The sequence below is a fragment of the Crocodylus siamensis genome, chromosome 8 (assembly GCF_052110815.1).
Source record: "Crocodylus siamensis isolate JL-2025a chromosome 8, ASM5211081v1, whole genome shotgun sequence".
In the NCBI taxonomy this organism is placed as follows: domain Eukaryota; kingdom Metazoa; phylum Chordata; order Crocodylia; family Crocodylidae; genus Crocodylus; species Crocodylus siamensis.
In genome coordinates, this window is record NC_143402.1 from 72,999,091 (window position 1) to 73,020,013 (window position 20,923).

At 39.4% G+C, this 20,923-nt stretch overlaps 1 protein-coding gene across 4 annotated transcripts in view; it reads left to right on the top strand.

Annotated features, from left to right (window-relative positions):
• RHOT1 (ras homolog family member T1) overlaps positions 1–20,923 on the top strand; it is a 44,067-nt gene that overhangs the window by 560 nt on the left and 22,584 nt on the right. For 3 of the 4 annotated variants that reach the window (XM_090061017.1, XM_090061018.1, XM_090061019.1), the window contains exons 2-9: positions 10,246–10,304; positions 12,673–12,754; positions 13,549–13,592; positions 14,788–14,841; positions 15,661–15,713; positions 17,585–17,693; positions 18,253–18,354; positions 19,865–19,963. In XM_090061017.1, coding sequence (XP_089917143.1) covers positions 10,246–10,304; positions 12,673–12,754; positions 13,549–13,592; positions 14,788–14,841; positions 15,661–15,713; positions 17,585–17,693; positions 18,253–18,354; positions 19,865–19,963 — 602 coding nt within the window. The remainder of the gene's footprint in view (positions 1–10,245; positions 10,305–12,672; positions 12,755–13,548; positions 13,593–14,787; positions 14,842–15,660; positions 15,714–17,584; positions 17,694–18,252; positions 18,355–19,864; positions 19,964–20,923) is intronic. The other variant, XM_090061020.1, reaches the window with a different exon arrangement.

Here is a 20,923-nt window from a genome sequence, read left to right on the forward strand (position 1 = left end):
TGGGGAGTGGTCCTTGCTCCTTTTGGGGGGGAATCCTTCCTAGCTTGCTCCTCTGCTAAAGGCAAGCAACACTCAGCGTGTGTGAACCGCAAGACTTCTGGGCTTGGGTCTGCACGTAGGACACCTGTCATGGCTTTGGCAATATCTGAAGCCTGAGGCTGGGAGGGAGGATACTTGCATGTAAATCTGAACAATTGAGTTCTGCTCAATTGATGCCCCTCTGTGGGGCATTGGTGAGGCTGCAGCTGGAGTACTGCATCCAGTTTTGGGGACCACACTTCAAGGCTGCAGCAGGAGGGGCACTGGGGGCCTTTGTGTGGGGCATGTGGTTAGCCAGATGGGTGGGCAGCAGAGCAGTGGGCCAGGTAGGGGGACAGGGATCAAATGACAGTCGGAACGTGTGGGACTAATTTGTAGCACACCTGCTAAAAAGATTGGCCCCTATCAAAGTAGAAAGCATACATGAATATTTTCTTTGTTCACAGTTGTCGAAATATCAAGTTAGCTATTAAGTAACTGGCACAAGACATGTTTTCAGTGTTAGCAATGGAAAAAAACAATCCTGAAAGTCAGGCCCGTTCTCCCAATTCTGTGGTCACTGAAGCAAAAAGGGAGTGTGTGTATATTTTGAGTAGGATGAGGACTAAAATATTTCAAGGTCACAGATCTATAACATTGACAAGTTCAGTGTTTGGAACTGGCTTTGCTCTGGTGATTTAAGTACAGCTGTACCATGAGGCTCAGTTCTGATTCAAGAAGTGGGTGCTCATCTTGTCTTATAGATGATGTGTGTTTCTGCATTCAAAGACCGGTACTGAACTGAAAGACCATATGGTGTTGGGGGGGAGGGAGGGGGGCGTTTCCATTATAATTTTTAAAAAGTTCTGCCAAATTGACAGTGATAGGAACTTTATTCTCTCTCTGTGGCAACTTTACTTTCTCTCTATAGCAAATTACATCCTCCTTTATGCAAGCATTTCAACCAGTGTAGCTCAACCTAATGTTTTTGTAAGGGCTGATGAGAACAGAGGTGAGAAGTCGGTTTGTTTTACATGATTGCTATAATCTCAGCTTGCCTGTTGAGCTATTAATATTAATGGTAGTGGTGTTTTTTCATGGTACAGGCACATCCGTTTGAGTAGAGACCACCACTCACTTCGTCTAGGCTGCATAAGAGTTGTCAGATGTTAATGCCGGTCTGTCAGTTTGATTTAAACTGTGAAATAAAGTATGAAAACCCTTGTATCTAGCCTGTCTTCAAAGCCCTCCAGTTCCCATTGCCGCAGTTTAGATTTTTAGGCCTCTTTTTTGTAAATGGAATACTGGGATCAAAAGAGCTAAGCTGTCATTAATTTTTAATAGCCATTAATTTGCAGAGAAGCTCCAGCATGCTATTTTTAAACAGCATGATACAAGAGGTTTCTGTTATGCACCAGTGAAAAAGAGAATCCAGGTTAAACACCGCATAATTTCACATTACTTCATATACTGTACCACAGATAAGATGTTATCTCTAAAACTAAATAAACGATAACAATTAATTTGTAAAGTGAATGTTTGACTCAGATTTAAAATAAATCTTGCTCTCTACTTCAGGTAGTTCTTATACTTTGGGTATTGTGTAAGCCTCAGACTACACATTCAGGCAAATTTTGTCATGAAGTATTTGGCTCAGCAGTTTTCCAAAGAAACAAAATTAAACCCAACCAGAAATGTTACAAATAAGGACACTGAAACCTGGACCCAGACCATGAACTGTCATATGAGTAGAGATCTTTAAAACCAATTCTCCTCCTGTTTTCTAGCCAGTGGAAACCTTCTCAAACTGTGCAGTGTCCTCCAGTAGTCTTCTCTGAGACCATGCCTGGCAGCCATTTCCTCCCATCAGTTAAAATGCTGCAAGGTGTTGTTAGCCAAGCCCGCTCTTACAGAAATCCAGCGCTTTATTTCTTTAATAAATAAAGATGGTGGCACCACTCAGTTGTCAGAACTAGATTTCTTTCCTTGCCTGAAACTAGCCCAGCTAATAATTGCTTGTTGGTGTTCATGTACATCCACCCATCCTTTCATTCTGGGGTGCTCTCATATGTCCAGTGTATATCTGCTTTGTTCAGGTTAGTGTTGTGCTGAGAAATGGAGCTGGCTCTTCTGTGCAGTACTGTGCTAATGTGACTGTATTGCTTCCACTTTTGAGGGGACAGTGTGCATGCAGCTAGAGTGGATGTTCCCTTTTATCAAAGACATACCCTGATTTCTTTGGTTTTGTTGATATAGTCAATGCTCTCCTGCACTTTCTAGAAGAGAAGATGGTCTCTGAAGCCAGTGTTTGATCTGTTCTGTCAAAGGGTACAACCTAGTAAAAGTTGATCTGGTTCCTTCCTTCTCTCAGCTGTTTAACAGTTGGTCAACTAAATACTTCTGGTTGTATGTAAACCTAGGACTTTCATGGTACCGTACTGAATGTCTGCATATGATAGACATTCTTTTACTTAAAAGTGCGAGGTGATTGAGACCAGTAATGAACAATTATCAGTAATCTCTGAAATGTAGAGCTTTTGTAATCGCAATGCATTTATTTCTTGGAAGTTAGGTATAGAGTCCTTATGGTGTGAAGACTTGGGAACAGTTTTATTACTAAGAGAAATAGCTGACAGTAACACAGTCAGAATTAGGATTGGCAAGCCAGTCAATTGACTGCATATTTTCTTGACTGGCCAAAGATTATAACAATTTCATGGGGAATGAATATTTTTGTTTGGAGTTTTCTTGGCAGAAATATGATTTTTTTTTATTGTTTTCTGACACATTTCTTAATGGAAAATTTGTGCTTTTCCTGTGTATTATTTGACTGTATTGGCAAGTTTTTACAATTGTTGACCACTATTTGACCAGCCAATTGACCAAACTTTATTTGACTGCTCAGATCCCCAACCCTAGCCAGAATGATAACCAAGTCCCAGAAACAAACATTTTGTGTTATTCAAGATGGAGGTTTTCCTCAAACTCATGACATTTAGGAATAGATGTTGCAAACATAAATTGTTAAGGGCTTGAATGCAGTTGATACCAGCAAGCATGAACTACTAAGGTACAGGGGAAATCATCTCACAGCCCTACCTTTGCTTTTTTCCAGGGTTGTAGTCTAAGCTTCTAATCCTGAGCTCTATAGTTTGTGTGAGGAGTTTGACGCTTAGGAGTTGTGTTTTTCTCAGCATCCACATGTTGCCCTTTTGCTCCATGAGTAAATTCACTGCCTACCTTTGAGAAGTTATGAACTGTAACAAGGAGCATTAGTATGACTGAGAACTGTGCTGCTGGCTCCAGGTTTCTGAATAACAGCAGTGAAGCTGACCAGGGACTTGGTACCTTGCTTGCCTGGCTGCTTGGCAAAGCTGTGAACAGAAGCAGAAACACCGGCATGGTCTGATTCAGGAAGATGACATAATGCCTGTTGGTACTTGCCTCGTGTTTGGGGCATGTCAGCATGTCTGTCTGTGCAGTCAGAAGAACTTGATGTGTAATTTTTAAAATGAAAATGCAGAGGCTGATGGTTTTATCTGCTTGTTGAGACAATGTTTGCATCAGTCCTAAGCCAGTGGATTTTTCAATTGCATCAGCAGTGTAAGCAGTGAAGTTTGTCTATTTACATGAAAGTCTGTTCAGCTTCCTAGATTGTGCTCATTCCTATGATATCTGATAGTCTTCCCAAATTATAGCTGGTATCTCAGCTAACTTCTATCTGGTGTCATGCTTTAAATGTGGTAAGTACTAGTAATATGTGGTTCTTGATAGCAAATTGCAGCATCCTTTTAGTGAAACCCTTTGCTTCTGGGGTAGAGTTGTGATAGTCTATCTGAACCTGACCAAGCTCAGTTGCAGTGGTGCAGACGGGGTGTGTTAATTCTTATTTCTGGAGATCTATCTCTTGACATAAGCTGCAGCATTTGGGTAGTGACCTCTTGCCTTTGCCTTTATGCTGCTTGGCTCCATTCTGCTTAAGGTGCATTTGTAAAGATACCAGGTCTCATCTGGAAATAGACTGAGCACATCACAGAGCAGGAGGCCCAATGATAAAGAGGGGTTTCTTTTTTTAAATACATTTTTAGGGCTCAATCACGCTACACTTTTTCAGAAAAGCAGTCGCTGTGGTCTCGGTGGGATTACTTTCATGAGTAAAGATATTCCTGTATGAGAGAGGTTTACAGTATTGAACCTCTAATTAAAAGCTTTCACTTTTCAGTGAGAAATAGAGGAATTGATTGTTTTATGGTCCCCCAATCTAACAAATTGTAAGGAAATTGTATAAATTTCACCTAACATTTGCTGTTTAAAATGAGGGCCTGCTAAAAAAGAATACTCCTTATCAGTCTGTGACTGTCATTATTTTATTATACTTGTTTCTTTGAACAACTTCACTTTGTATGGCAGTCTGTTTTTAGAAAGTATATAAAGAGTTATTTAATACATAAGGTACTCTGCAATCTACTCATACAAATAAAAATGGTATAATTTTTTTAAGTGATTGACAATAAAAGTAGCTTGATCAGTCACCAAATCCACACATCTTTCAGCAGAGTTATGCTACTATTCACTTGCCTGTCAGCAGAGTGGATTTAATTTAAATCAAATCGATATAAATCACCGGTCAGGAAGCCTAGATTCAATCACTGTTTTCTACAAAAAGTGCATTCTTTTTGTTTGATATGACCTTCATTAAAATATTCCCAAACAGGGAAGGGTCTTTTTTTATAGACTTGCAAGTCTGCTGTCATGGTAGGTTTTCCCTTCTTCCATACCATTCCCTCACTAGATCTCAAATCAGTGGAGTGGCTATACTCAGAAACTTATCCTTCAAGACTTCTGGAATAGTTTGCTCAAAATGTTTCTCTTTTGTTTCTACTCCCCCTCCCTCCTTGCATTTATCTCCAGACTCCTCCTCCTTGCCTAGATCTACCCCACCCCCAACAATCCTCTATTCATTTAACTTCTTGAAACTGCATTTTTAGAGAGGTAAGGACTTGACTCTGTGTACGCAAATTTGCAGAGAAACAGTACAGCTGATGGGGTGGTAATCAGGTCTGTTATCTCTCATCTCCATATACTGCTGTTAACAAGGATATTATCTCTGGACACAAATCCACAGTTTGAAAACTGAAGCTAAGCATCACAGAGATGCTTAATGGGAACTTCCAGACCATGATTTCTCAGCCTATGGGGTCAGGACCCAGAAGTGGATCACAGGAATTTATGAAAGGGTTGCAAACAAACTTTAAAAATGGATTCTCCTTTAAAAGAGAAAAACATGAGGAACTACAGGTTTTCCCTTGCAGGCTGGCAGAGTTCCAGCCTGCAAGGGGCTGCTTGGGGTCCCCCATGACCTCCACACACCCTCCCCTGGCCTGCGCAGTGGGGGGCGGGCACTATAGGGGCACTGGGTTAGGACTGCTCATCAGTGTTTACAAATGGATCCTGGTACAAAAAAGGTTTGAGAACCACTGTTCTAGTCTGAGCACTGAGTCTTCAATCTTTACTAATCTATAGGGAAGCCTATGAAAACCCCGTAAGATTAGGCCCCTAATACAGTCCATGGCCTGTTGTGATCTATGTATAAATTTTTTCTAAAAAAGTTACATGAATAAACAGTATTATCTCAAATAGTATGTAATTAGAAGTTGTAATCCCTATTCCATGATGATATTTTTGAGCTCTAACGTATCTTACGTTAAATCTGTCTTTATATAGATTTTTTTCTTAACAAAATCCCATCTTAACAAAAAAGTAAAAAAATACAATTAAATTTTAAAAATCTGATTGAAATCAAACATTTGAATTTTTTAATTATTTTTTTAAATTAATTGATTTTTATCCACTCTGACTGTCAGAAAAAGTACTTGCCTAAGACAAGGAAGCAATTCTGTACTTGGTTTAGGTAAAACGTGGATGTGTTCAGAACCAAGCTCAGCTAAGCAGCACAGCAAGAATTAGCTGACCTTGGCTTACAAAGGTTTGTGGAAACACAGCCATGTCTCTGCTCTAAGACCTATAGAATAGCTGCTTCACTAAAGTGAAATAGATGAAATCATTTAAAAGAATTTTGGTTGTTCCCTGTATACACAGGAAGTCTCCCCCCTCGGCATAAATCCTTTACTTGTTTTCTGTTATTTATAATAGGAAAGTGTCTCTTATTCTTGGATGCCAAAAGGCCTTTGTTTATTGCAGAATCACCTGGATAGTTTGTTAGGCTTTAAATATACTTTTAATTTGACTTATCATATTTACCATATTGTCTCACATGTAGCACACACCATTCCCCAAAACTAGCTGATGGATGTAAGGGTGTGCATTTTATGTGAGGAAATACAGCTCCCCATGGGTCTGGGAATGTGGCAGTGGGGGAGCAGTGGCAGCGTTATAAACCAATGCAGAGTCTTCGGGCTGGATGACGTGGCTCCCTCCTCCTAGACCTAGTGCTTGGCCGCCAGACCTGGCATGTCGAATTGGGCTAGCGCTTCACAGGCTACATCCCATGCATGGGGCTTGCAGCAGACTCAGGAGCAGGCTTAGCTACTGCTATGCAATTACTTATACAAGATCAGCTTTTTTTTTCTCCATCCTGCCTTTTAAAAATGCTATATATGAGAAAATGGGGTATTACATACAGGGCGTGTCTACGTGTGCCCCCATGGCACAGTTGTTACTGTGTCATTTAGTACTGGCTTTAGGAAGTACTAAATGATCGTGCAGTAACAGCTGTTACTGCGCCGTCCTGGCAGCATGTTTTCAGCAGTTATGTCGCTGTAGCAGTGCACTATAGTGAGGTGGTTCATCGCTATGGCGATGCAGCATTGGCATCACAATTTGTGCCCACTGACACTATATTGCCGTAGCGCGTTGCTACAGCAACGTAGCATCTCATTTAGATGCTCCCACAGTTTTCTGCACTCTTTCAAGTGATTAGGTTTTCAATGTAGTGTCCCTTCTTTCTAGTATAACAATTAGGTAAACAAGTTAAATAAGCATTTAATGGCACCAACCCCTAAGAACATCCAAGAGAAGTGGTGCTGGCTCCTACCCTGGGGGTCTTTAAGAGGAGGCTAGATGTACACCTTGCTGGGGTTGTTTGACCCCAATACTCTTTCCTGCCATGGCAGGGGGGGTTGGACTAGATGATCTACTCAGGTCCCTTCCAACCCTAGAAACTATGAAACATGCAGTTAATCAACAAAACTGCATTTGCATTTCCCTTCCCTGAACAGAACCAGCAATTTGACCCTCGAATGATAATAACTAGATAAACATATATAACACCTTGTGTGGTAGACTGTGTGCGTGAAAAATGAGAGTTGTAACAGTCCTTAAACTTGTTAGCATTCCAAAAGATCTAAGAAATTAGTTCCCTGCCACTGCACGCGTCCCTGGGGGAGGGATGGGGGGCATGTGCCCCCTGGATTTGTGCACAGGGCAAGAGTGGGCTGCTCACTACTGGCTTGCGGCCAGGGGCTGCTCTGGCCTCTTCCTAGTGGGAGGGCGGACAGCAGCAGCACTGGGAGGAGGGTCTATGGTGGGGGCTACAGCGAATTTTGGGGTGGCTATAGCCCACCCTGTAGTAGGCCCCCCCCCAGTGCTGCCTGCCCTGGCCCAGGCCCCACCCCCCCTTGCTGGGAAGAGGCTGGCACAGCCCCTGGCCCCAAGCCTGCAGCAGGCAGCCTACCCTCACCCCACACAAATCCGGAGGTCACATATCCCCCCCCATGTCTCCCTCAGGGTGTGTGCAGTGGTGGGAAGCTGCTCTACCCTCTGCACTCCCTGGATGAGCCACCCATGGCTCTGTCCTGTGCCCTGCTCTGCCTGGACAGCCCCTCCCTCCCCCACTGTGGCAGGCTCGATCTGTCCCTTCCCTCTCACAGACTTACCTTCTGGGCTCTCCAGGCTGCCAGGGTGCCTTCCTGGACCCGTGCATGCTGTGGCTGTGCACGTGCACATGGCATTTATCAGTGACATTATCTGCTACAGCAGCCAAAAAAAGCCAGTTGCTGATAATGTCAATTTTTCTTTCATTGGTGCCAATCTGATATATTGGTGCACCTCTGTATTTTAACTCTGGCTGTAGAACTTATTATACCTCATTGCTCTTAGAAGTTCTGTTTTTTAGGGAACAGAACTGTCTTTTTTTCCCCCCACTATGTGGGGCATTTTGAAACTACAAGAAGTAACGAAGCAGAGAAAAGCAATGTGTAGAGACAGTCTATTGTGGGTACTTCAGCAGAAGCTATGACCGTTATTCCAAAGGCAGTGGTAGGAAATGGAGCCTAGCACTAGTGTAGAATCATCTTGTCAAGAATAGTGATAATATACAAATAGAAATAAGCATAAGAGATTTCTAAACTCTAATTGGTGTATGTTCCTCATTTCCAACATGAAAAGAAGCTAAAAGCAGATTAAATATTTTCTAATATTTCTTTTCAATGTAAATAATTGCTGGGGTCCATTCTGGAATAGTACAGCAGGCTGGTGTATAATAAATTCACAAGTGTTCTTTCTAAGACTATTCAAACTCTGTTTAGGAGCAGCCTTTGTAAAGCTGGGTACCGGTTGGCAGACCTTTTTTCTGTTTTTATGTAACAGTTACTGGAGGATGTATCACTGATGATGATCAATTTAGTACATGCCACAACAGTAACCAGGTAGATCTAAAAATAAGCAAAGAGTTCCAAGAGTGATCTGAGGGTCAACTCTAAATTGCCTACTAATGGTGTGTGGTAATTATAGGACTGATTTTTTTTTTTTTTTTCCCCCCTCCTCTAATGAGCAGAGTATTACATTTTTTCTGAGCTTGTGAGAACCCCATTGAATTGAGACTAGAAATGATATACTTCCTTTTAGTCTAAATGTTTTGCCTATGATGCAACCAGCCTTGAAGCTCACCAGTATTGTCTTGTACAAGACATTTAAGAGTGAGGAAAAAAAAATTAGGAAGCTTACTGTAATCCACCCTCCCTAACAATACTTTACATCTATGACATGCCTGGAGTTTTAGTAAACAGGGTAGGAAATTAGCTTTGCCTTCAAGGGGCTCACAGGCTGAATGAGATGGAGAGAGTGCTGTCGTAATTGCTTTCTATAGTATGTTCTCCCTTGTCTAGTCCAGATTACTGAAGTTATCCATTCTTTTCTCTTTTTTTATTTTTCCAGGTATCATTTTCTCATGACTTGAATTTTTTTCATCCATCTTCCTACTGCCTGTGGCAATGGGGAAAAATAGGGTAGTCTAGAATTATTTTTCCCTTTAAATTAAATTGCCCTAAATACTTGCTGTTGTGAAGGCAAGCTTTTTCATCCTGGCAGAACTTCATAGATTGACCCAAACACCGACTCCATGAGGAAAATACCACCTAAACAGCTGTATATTTCATTGCTTGAAAATATACAAAGTTGGCAATTCACTGTACAGAAAATTGCTTTATCTAGTCTAAACTGTCGGTTTAGATTGGTGGATCTCAAACTTTTTAGACTCAAGGCATGCTTCTTTAGACTCAGGGAGCCCCTTGGAAAATGTCAGCTCTTAGTTTTCACTTGTTTTTTGTTTATGAAAAATCAATAAAAAATAATAGAGCAATTCTTCTGTTGTAAAGAATTCAGACCACAATAGATCAGAGTATTTTTGGTGCTCTGTATTCCTGTTTGAAATCTCTGGGTTTATCTCGTGATTCGTGCAGGTGTTCGAACAGCTAACAGTGCTAATATTGAGTAGCACCCTGTGGCACCCTTAAAAGGATCTCACATCACCTTTGTGTGTTGTATCACCCTGGTTGAGAATCACTAGTGTAGATAGTGTATAAGACTGTAATGGTATAGTAAATGTTCTGTAAGTGCTGCTGTTTTCAAGAAAGTATGTTACATATTGTAGCAACTTGACATCTTGCTCATCTTAAGCAGATAAGGATGGACAAGGCAATGTTTGGTGATGTTTGGTCCCTTTGCTCTCATCTGAAACTTCTGTCTAACTGAAAATGTATAGGTGTGAACCAAAAGTTTCACCAAAATGGTCCCTGAAGCTGAATCTTCTTGAGGGAGCTGAGGGTACATTTAGTTACGATTTGTAAAAATAAAAATTTTATGAAAACCTTTCTAATATTCATCATTGGAAAGTGTTTTAAAAGTGTTTTATGTCTTGAGATGAACTGCAATTATTCAGTGTAGCAAAAGTGTTAAAGAGTACTGATTCAGTATTTTTCCCCTTCGCAGCCAGAGTTGGGAAGACATCGCTTATTATGTCTCTTGTCAGTGAAGAATTTCCAGAAGAGGTAGGAAACCCCTGTTTGTCCTCTAGGTTGTGCTTCTATCTTAAAAAGCTACTTACTGAATAACAAAAATTTACTTGCTAGTTATAAATTAAGATTAGTGGATTTATCATTTCAAATCTACATTTTTATTATTAATGGAAATATTTTTCAAAGCTGGAGCTATTTTTCAAGGTGATAATGGCTCTCCTGGAAAAGTGATTAAAATTGATTAGAAATATTTCTGTATGAAAAAGGAATTATAACTGTTGCTTATTTTTGCTTATTATTTTCCTATGCTTAATTAAACTTGCATTTGTTCTTCATGTTCTTCAACTATTAGTCCTATAAAAAGCTATCAAATGATATAGGTTAGAAGTAAAGAATAATGAAAAATTGTGTGTGAAAGGGAGAGGCGCTTAGGTGCTGGGTTTTTTAAGCAGTTGTGCGCATACAAATGGATGCATCTAATATAAATAAGTGAGGAATAAAATACTTATCAAACTGCATAGCTCTTGCAATCATAGAAAATGAGCATTTAAGTAAGGATGCCTGTGTATTGAAATTTTTTTTTTTTTGCTTTGCTAGTTGAATCATATTTTATAGCCCTGTGGATATAAATAATTGTATCACTCTTTCTCAGAAAAATTAAGAAATAACTTGGTTTTATTGGTTAGGGACTAGGTAACACTAAACCATTTATCTGGTGATTCTTTGTAAAAGACAGCAGAGGATACCTTTTGCAGTATCCTATCTTTAGCACCAGCTGTAGTCATTTTACTGATGTGTTTTAAAAGGAAAGTTTTGATACCTATTAAAATTAATATTTAAACTTGGGAACACGCGGCTTGAAACCACAAAGCACAAGTATTCTCTGTTTAAAACTATGCTGCCTTTTATTTCCTGACATAACACAGTATGTGCCCACGGTTTGAGAGCAAGATTACATGCAGTTGCATTACTGATATTGCTATTAGTCCTTGCCTGTTCTGATGTTCTTTTGGTGTGATTATGTGATGATTACTCTGAACAGGTGAAGCATTGTATTCACTTCTCTACTCTCTGCATGTTATATAGTATAGTACACTCCAGTAAGTACCTGTTAGAGGAAAAATATTTGCCGTCAGCATGACAGTGTAGTTGCTCTGTTTGTAAAGAAAACTTCCGGTCTGATTGTATTAAACAAAACATCAGAAAAACCTGTAAGAATCCTACCTACCTTTGATACATGGATCAGATCTGCATAGAAGTACCTTTACCAGGCATCTGTCACTGGATGGCTGGCCTGTCTCATGCACAAGGTGGTGCCATAGTCATTCTGGTTAAACATGTCACTAAGGTATGCAGCTTTACAGAGAGGCATTCTTTGGTCAGTTAGGCTCATTAAAAAAGACAAGAGATTTTGCCGAGCAAAAAGAGCAGTTAATCTCCTATGAACATAAATTTGATGGTGCCTTTGTGTTGCATCTTACATTTTGAAGAAATATGAATTAGTGCTCCTTTGTGATCTGCAAAACATCATGGCTAATTCACAATATTTTGTAATGGATTAATTTTTATGAATATAATTGTTTGGTTGCTCCTAGACTTAATATTTAGCAGAATATATCAAAGGAAAGAATGTTTCATAAGTTTAGATTGCATGGAAACTGAAGTTTGAGTATGCGTCATCATGTTAGAGAAGTTTCCTGTTGTATAGAGAGGTTGAATAGGTTTTATTGATCCAATCTGCTGCTTTTGAGGCAGTGAAAACTTTGGTATTGATTTTAGTGGGAGCAGGATTAGACCCCAAATGTCTTTGATGCACAAATTAAAATGACTTTGGCAGTACTTTTATTTTGTGACCATCTTCATATAGATGACTAATTTTTATTGTTGCTTCCTTAGAAACAAATGTAAAGCTATACCTCATTAATAATTTGAAATAAAAAATAACCACCATACAGAATATGCTTAAATACAGCATTTTGGGAGTAGCAAGAGTTGCTGGTTAAATATACTGTAACTGAACTACTTTTAACTTTATTTACAATTTATACTTCATTTTATCTCTTCATTTTATCTGCACTGGAATAATGATTCCTTTGATGTACTGGGTTTGAGGTTTATTGAGACTTGTTTTACCAGAAAGTATTGTTATTGAGACTCATAACATTTACAAAATTCCTTGCATGGAGAATGCTGTACAACAAAGTATCAATGACCTTCAAAATTTAGAGAGAGCAACCAAGTTCTGGAAAATTTAACAACGCTGATAATACTGTTCAAAGCCACCTAATTCATGGAGGAATTGTAAATACTATATGTCTTTGATTGCTACTGGATGCTCAGTGATGTGGTTTATTAGGTTTTAATAAAATGTTTCTTTTGTGCTGTTTATTCACAAACCAAGGTTCCTCTACGTGCAGAAGAAATCACCATCCCAGCTGATGTCACCCCTGAGAGAGTGCCGACCCACATAGTGGATTATTCAGGTAATGGCTGTGCAATCCACATGGCTTATGCCACTTTGTGGCATTGCTTATCCTGCAAGCAGTATAAAACATGTTATATATTAGCCTCATCAAATGATATCAGCCTGTCCCAAGAGCTGGAAAAGGGATTTTTATTTCAGCGTAGTTTTTATATAGGATAGTGGTGAATCAAAGACGGGGCCTCAGGTTTTTTCATCTTTCTTTTTTTTGATGGTGTCTTTAATTAGTTCCCAGCTTAGTTCAAAGAAGTACTGATTTCTTCATGAGGTTTTAAGCTTGTATCCATGGATTTTCTCTTTTAATACATAAAATGCCCAACATATGGAACTAACCTAAGTTTTGCTGTACAAAGAAATGGAGTGGAGCTAGGAGTAAAAATTATTACATGCCATGTGGTTTTCCTGGAAGTTTACATTACACAGGAGTTTAGTATCCCAAGTGGGGATGTTGGAGTATGTATGGGGTGCAATCCATGATTCATTCCAGGGTGGCCTCCCTGCAAATGTATTTATTTCATCTTAAAGGGTAAATGTTTTCGATCCGAGCCTTCAAGAGGCAGAAACTTATGTGCAAATCCAGGTTTCAGCCTGGTGGCAAAGTGATCTTTGCATTAAGGTATACTTCTGCTTCATACACTTTGGTTTAATCTTATTTTAACAAGGGGCCATGTCCCAGACGGCCTTACCCAGAATGAGCAGTGTGAAATACTCAACTCTGGATTTTGGGGTGTACAGTGATCTTTACTCTAGTTCAGAAAACAGAATAATAATGGGCATTTTTCCCTGTTACCACAGAAGCAGAGCAGACTGATGAGCAGCTTTATCATGAAATCTCACAGGTGAGTTAGGACAAGTTGAGTTCACTTCTACTCCTTGGAAAGAAGTTTTAAGTCCTTCATCTCTTGAATGTACACAGTATAATTGGGAGAATCCTTGTATTCTTCCTTCCCTACTGCCTCCACTACCCTTTCTTTAAAGCCTTCAGTCCTGACAGACTTTCCTTTGTTTGTGGAAGTCTGGAGGCTGTTCCATGGCAAATGCAGCAGAGTAGTTATCGTTATCACCTAGAAGGGATTTCTTCAGTGACTTGGATCATTTTTATCTTTGGGGCCGCCTCTGCAGTGCTCCCATTTGGTGAAGTGAAGGGAAAAATTGTGTCAGAAAATGGCAGAATTTGATTTACACGAGTCCAAGTTGATGAGAGTGAAGTGTAAATGGATGGGAAAGCCAGAAACAAATGCAAGTCCTCTCATCCTCTGGAGGTTAGAAGTACAGCTGTAACCGCATGTTGCAGTCTCCCTCTTATCACAGTTTACTTAGGACAGAATCCATCTTTTAACGATTGCTAGGGCCGATCATGCTCTCAAATTTTTTGCTCCCGCTGTAACCATTGCAAAAAGTAGCCAGTTTTGCTTTCCCCTTTTGCAACAAGATCAGAACAGAAATATTATTCTTCCCCTTTTGCCAGTTTGGGTTCATGGGTTTTTCAGCCTTATAGGAGGAAAGAGACCAGGTTTTTCTGGTCATAACTGACCAAGAGATCAGCAGTTTTTGCTGCAAAATAATGTCAAGTCCCAATTCTTGCTAATATATTGCTGTAACATTACTTTTATAGTGATCAGCCAAAGTAGGGTTGTTCATGGAGCTGCTAAGAATCCTCTTCCATTCCTTGCCCTCAACCCTTTTTGAGTGTTTTAGATACACTCTTTGTACAATCTGTACAGAGGTAGTGTCTTCCTATTGTGTTTTGTCCATGGTGTGTAGCCAAATCCAAGAATCACAGTTCTGTACATAATATAAATCTGGGAAGGTAGTTCTGATGGAAACTAATCTGGGCATTTCTTAACAATTTTCATTCTGTGTTCTGTTAAAGCCATCAGTCTGGTGCTAAACTATATAAACAGCTCTGGGCAAAACCATAGCAGTTCTTATTTTTCTTTTAAATACAGTTGTTTATGCTGGGTTAAATGTTTGCAGTTCTTCATAAGAATCTGCATGTTCAGGATTCAATAGTTTTTCTTTTCTTCATTTTAGGCTAATGTAATTTGCATAGTATATGCTGTTAACAACAAGAATTCTATTGAAAAGGTATGACAACAAATTTTTATTGATCTATGTGCTGTTTAAGATGCAACTCCTGTGCTCCTATATCTGAAGTCACAGTGAAAAACTTTGTTCTTGGCTATTGAAAGGGCAAAAAAATCTCACTTGAAGTGGTGCAATGACAACCTGTGCATTCTTTGGTTGCACTCTCTTATTCCTTGTGTGTCAACACTTCTGGGTTCTCCATTGTATCCACCATTCCCCCAGATAAGAAGCAACTAAGATTCCCTTCTCAGCCTATTTGCCACATTACAGTAGGCTAGAAGGTTGGCCGATCAACCAATTTATGCTTTTCCCTTTCGTTTTCCATTCCCTTATGGCCAAACGTGTACATTATTGTATCATATTATTGTTCCAGTGATAAGTTGACCCCATCTTTTCAGTTCAACTTCAGGAAAAAAAAATCTCTGAATATATAAATAACTTCAGATAAAGAACTGCTATTGCTATTATAAAACGCTATGGGAGAATCAAATAATGAAGGTAACTATCCAAAGGATTACAGGCTATAAAAATATTTAAAAACTACACTGAAATTTATATCTAACTGGTATACTTACTACATGCATAAACAGCAAGTATGGAAGTCAAGATTGTCAGGATCTCAGTTATAGGTCAACTCTGCATGTTAGCTGTGTACTTTTTTTAATGGTTCTCTTGGAGATCATAGATCTGTTATCGGAACAATACGGTATGTTCCTTCCAACTCCCAAGACCAGTCAAATTGAAGTCTGTTATGGGCAATTCATTCTCATATTAGTTTGAATATTCATTTTATGTACTAACACCAGTTTATTGTTTTAGGTAACAAGTCGATGGATTCCTCTCATCAATGAAAGAACAGACAAAGATAGCAGGTACTTGCTCAGAGATGAGAAGAAATGTGATAAAGACTGAGGACCACAGTGGTGGGTTGTGGTTGGTTAATATTCAGAGTCTCAGTCATGTAAAAAAGAAGTTGATATTGGAAATCTTGCGGTTTGGACTCTTGCAGATTTTCAGTGACCTAGATGACTGAGTGTGCCTTGTGTTTTGTATTTCACTGACAGCCTGCACCGATGGTGCTCAACTTGCCCCCCACTACAAAAAGGATGTGGACAAATTTGAGAGAGTCCAGCAGAGGGTAATGCAAATGGTTAGGAGGCTGGAGGACGTGACTTCTGAGGGGAGGGGGAGGGATCTGGGTTTATTTAGTCTGGAGAAAAGAAAACTATGGGGGGATTTCATAGTAGCCTTCAGCTACCTGAAGGGGTGTTCAGAGAGGATGGAGCTAGACTGATCTTTGTGGTGACAGATGAGAGAACAAGGAACAGTGGTCTCAAGTTGCAGCAAGAGAAGTTTAGGTTGGATATTAGGAAGAACTGTCACACCAGGAAGGGAGTAAAGCACTGGAACAGGCTACCCAGAGAGGTTGTGGAATCTCCATCCTTAGAGGTTTCGATGGCCTGGATAGACAAAACCTTGGCTAGGATGAAATAATTAGGGATGGTCCTGCTTTGAGCAGGGGGCTAAACTAGATGACCACCTGAAGTTCCTTCCAACCCTCATTTTCTAGGGGTCTGAAACAGAAACACAAATCCTCAGAAAAAGAAAGAAATCTCTTTTGGGGCTTCTGGGGGACTTGGACTGCTAATTGTCCAAGTCTGCTTGTTCTTAGTCATTGCGAGCTGCATAAGAATTACTTAAATTGCTGTGTAGAAAGTAACTTACTCAGTAGACCAAACCTTCACAGCTTTGAGGTCTTTGCACCAGTACTATATTGTTGTATATTGTATGGATGTCTGGACATTAGGACTGCGTGAAGCTTCAGTCAGAGATATAATTCGGAGGAGATTCGGCCCGAATCTCCAAATCCAAATAGAGTCAGGAGACCCTTTAATCTCTCTGAATCAAATCGGAAGCCTCCTATTCAATTCAGAGAGATTTGACGAGTCGGTCATTGACGCAGCTTTGTATGTTTTTCTACATACCTCGAGGTACCAGGCATGGCTTGTGAACACTGAAATGGTGGGGCGGATGGAGTGTTCCATTGGGGGGGTGGGGGAGGTTCCCTGCATGCTTAGCAGCAAACCAGAAGTACTTCCAGTCTACTTCCGGGTCCACCATGGAGCACACAGGGGACCCCCTCGCCCCCCGGCTTGGTGACTGGTACCTCCTGGGTGTGAGGAGGCACCTGGGGTCCCCCTGCAGCCAATCAGTGAGCTGGAGAGGCATGGAAAGGTCCCCTGCATGCTCTCATGGGACGCTTCATCCGCCCCACCATCTCAGTGTTCGTGAGCTGCGCCTGGTACCTCGAGGTACGTAGAAAAAACATATAAAGCTGTGTCTCAATCAAATCTTCAGATTCAGCCAAATCGAATCGGGACAGTGATCCTAATCAGCAAATTGAATCACTGTCCTTTGAATCAGGCCAAATCTGAATCAGATACAGCCCACTTAACACACCCCTACTGGACATCTCTGTTATAATTTTTGTTCTGCATTACCGTGGGTAGTATAAGAAATCAGAGTAACTGGTCAACTGTTTCAAAATATTGAGGACAAGTGACATATAGCTTAAGTGATTGCTGAATTAATTTGTTTAACTTTCTGTTACAAAACCCAGAAAATATAAGTCTTATCATAGAAACTATTATTGCTAATTTGCTAACTTCCTCTGGCGTGGAGTTAGATGGAAATACTTTTAACGTCTCTTGTATATCTCGTCTGATAAGTCTTTTGTTTTTAGACTGCCTCTTATCTTGGTTGGAAACAAATCTGATCTAGTGGAATACAGCAGCATGGAGACCATCCTTCCAATTATGAACCAGTACACAGAAATAGAAACTTGTGTAGAGGTATGCTAAGGTTTTTTTTAATGTTTGAAACCATTTTGAATGGAAATACCACATTGCTCCCAGGCTCTTGTGTTAGCTTTTAGTAATTGTTTATTTATTACATTAATATGGTTTTGAAATACTGCAATATAAATATTAATCAGTAAAGTCATTAAAATATTTTTAGAGAAACCTTGTGTCATAAAATAATTAAATCTTGCTGAAAGCATGTTATCATATGACTTTTTCTTAAACACATGTTGCTTTTAGAAATTTCATTAGAATGAAATTCTTAAAACACGTTTTTCAAAACAGGCATGTCTATCAAATGTTAATACTAAAATAAAAAAAAATAAAAATAGGGTACCAATGCATACTTTACCGTTTTGTGTGATAATCATGATAGAGCACTTTAGGACTGTTACAGTGTTGGTGGTTTTGCAGCATCGGAGCTTGAGACCAAAGACTGTTTTTTTTGCACTTGTAACTGAGGACCTGCTTTTTTTTCCCATTTAGCCAGCAGATAAGTTACCAGGTATTCAAAACAGTTAACAAACTAATTTAAAGATTTCTTTTTCAGTGTTCGGCCAAAAACTTGAAGAATATATCTGAACTGTTTTATTATGCACAAAAAGCTGTTCTTCATCCTACAGGGCCTCTCTATTGCCCAGAGGAAAAAGAGGTACTTTGTTCTTTAAACCAGTGCAAATGGATGTGGTAGTAACCAAGTGAATTTTGTCAAACCCTTTCAGAAGACTTATGTTAAAGTAATACAGTGATAATTGTTGTATTTTTTTGCTTTTTTTTTTCTTTACATCAGGGTGTATTTTCATGTTTGATTATTTCTGCATAATTGTCAGTCATCACATTCCAGCTCCATTACACCTTTGGCCTGCCACCAGAGCTGTGACTTTTTCCCAGTCCAGGAGGTAGTTCACAGAAGGATGTGCATTTTTGCTTCTCAAATAATTGCATGTACAAACAAACATGAGTTAATTTTGTTTCAGATCAGGCTTAATCATAGCTATACAATCATGTCACATATACCATGATCTGGTGCCAAATTCTGCTCCTCGTTATCAAGGCGCAGATTCAGAGTGTTTGTTGTTTAACTTCACTTCAGTGCTAGTCTGATGTATTACCAAGACACATGGGTATTTAAAATAAAAATAGGAATAATATGGGTAGTTTTTTATGGCATCCCTAAGCTTTCTGTTTATCACTACTTGTGTGGTGTTGCTCCACTCTGAAGAGTGGGAAAGCCATTTCAGTCTCATATACAGAGTACTGTAGAAAAGTCAGCACAGAAGAGCGATGTTGACTTTGCATGGTATCAGTGTGTAATGACATTGTAACCACATGTCAGCGTTGTGTTATGCTGGTATAATAATATCATTGAGATTTTTCTTTTCACCCATTCTTCATCACTCTGTAGCTGGGAGGTGGGAAAGGTTTTCCTTTCCCCTCATTTTCCTACATGTTGGGAGGGAATTACCCCTTCTTTTCTAATGTTCACTGCCCCTGCAGTGCCATCCCATATTTGGTGCTTTGTCTAATGGGCAAATGATATAATGAGCATTCATGTCAATGATGTTCTCCTGGCCTCTTCTTAAAACCCTGTTTGAACCACCTGAACAAGATCTGTTCTTTGTTCAGTTAGAGCTGAATGTAGCTCAGGAGCCATTAATTTTAATTTTATTTTTGTGCAGCATTAAATTTAACTTCATTTGCACAGAAGACTGTTGTCTGTTCTGATCATTTAAATAGATTCTGCTGCATTAATTTTAAACAGAATATCTTACAGTGAACCTAATAATTTAGTGCTCTTTAGTGGGTTTATAGAATGGCTAGCAGATTTTCTCCAGATTTTTTTGCACTCCAGATTGCCATTTTTCACGTGAGAACTGATTTTTGATTACTCAACTACTGCCTTTTTGAGCCTACAAAGATAGATCCAGGGTATTATATAACTGACAATAAGAAGTTGATTTTGATCTGTTTCCAGATATAAATATGCCAATGCTGGGTTTCCTTTCTTATACTATTAATTACATGAATTTCCATTCTGAAAATGTAAAACAAAACAACCACTGAAGCACCAGCATCTCTTTGAATTCTCTGGTGATGTCAACTAGTGCAATATTCTTATATTGAAGCTAAAAAAATATTAAATTTTTGCTTTTAATCTGTAGATGAAACCTGCCTGCATAAAAGCTCTCACACGCATATTCAGGATCTCTGATCAGGATAACGATGGCACTCTCAGTGATGCAGAGCTCAACTTCTTTCAGGTAGGTTCCTGTAATTATGATTACTTCTCTTTTCTTCATGTTCAACTATATAACACTATGACAACAAGCTGAATCACTTTGTGACATTTCAGGTGTTTAATAGTTAAACTCTTTTGGCTAAGATTAAGCCTTTTAATGGGGAACAAAGGAGTGTAATGACTTGGCCAGACTTTAGCCTTGAGATCCAAGGGTGTGCATATAGCAGGTTCTGCCACAGCAGACAGCTTGTTAGAATAGTGCATGGTGTACTACGTGTAGATTTAAGAAAAGGCTGTAGGCTAGCCCTTTGAGAGACTAATACTTCCAGTATTATCCCCATTAAGATTGTTTTCTCTTGTGTGTGTCAGATGGCAGATCCTTACACATCCTCACTGGGTAAAACAGAATCTTACCTTATATAAATCATGTTTGCATACGAAATTCCTATAACAAACCACGAGTCTTAGTGACATGCTGCTGTGAAAATGGGAGTTAGAAGTATGACAATAGGGAAAGCAAAATGAGGCTTAAGATCTCTGATATGGAACTCTGAATTCAACTTTCATATCTCTAAAAAATGAAATTCAGAGGAAAGGTTTTTAATTAGCTGTTGCCATGGTTTTTAGTTCAGCTGAACATCCATCTTTTGTCAATTGAATGTGCAAATTACAACAGTCATGAAAAACAAAAACAGACTTTCTCCATGGATACCTGCACTGAGTAATTAAGGCAAGTTCAAATAAGGTCTTGAGGGATTCCAGTACTATACTTTCAGTTTCTTTTAAACTCCTGTCCCTTCTCAGGTTGCTGTGATTCTTTAACCATCTTGGAAACTGAGGCAAGTAGCAGATATCCTGGCCTGTTTTGCTCTTCATACGTGCCAGGCAGTACTAAGTAGCAAGGAAACGTCCTGTCTGCTCTGCTTTGAGTTAGTTTGCTTGGATTGCCCCTACTGTTTAGCTTAACGTTGCTTTTAGGATT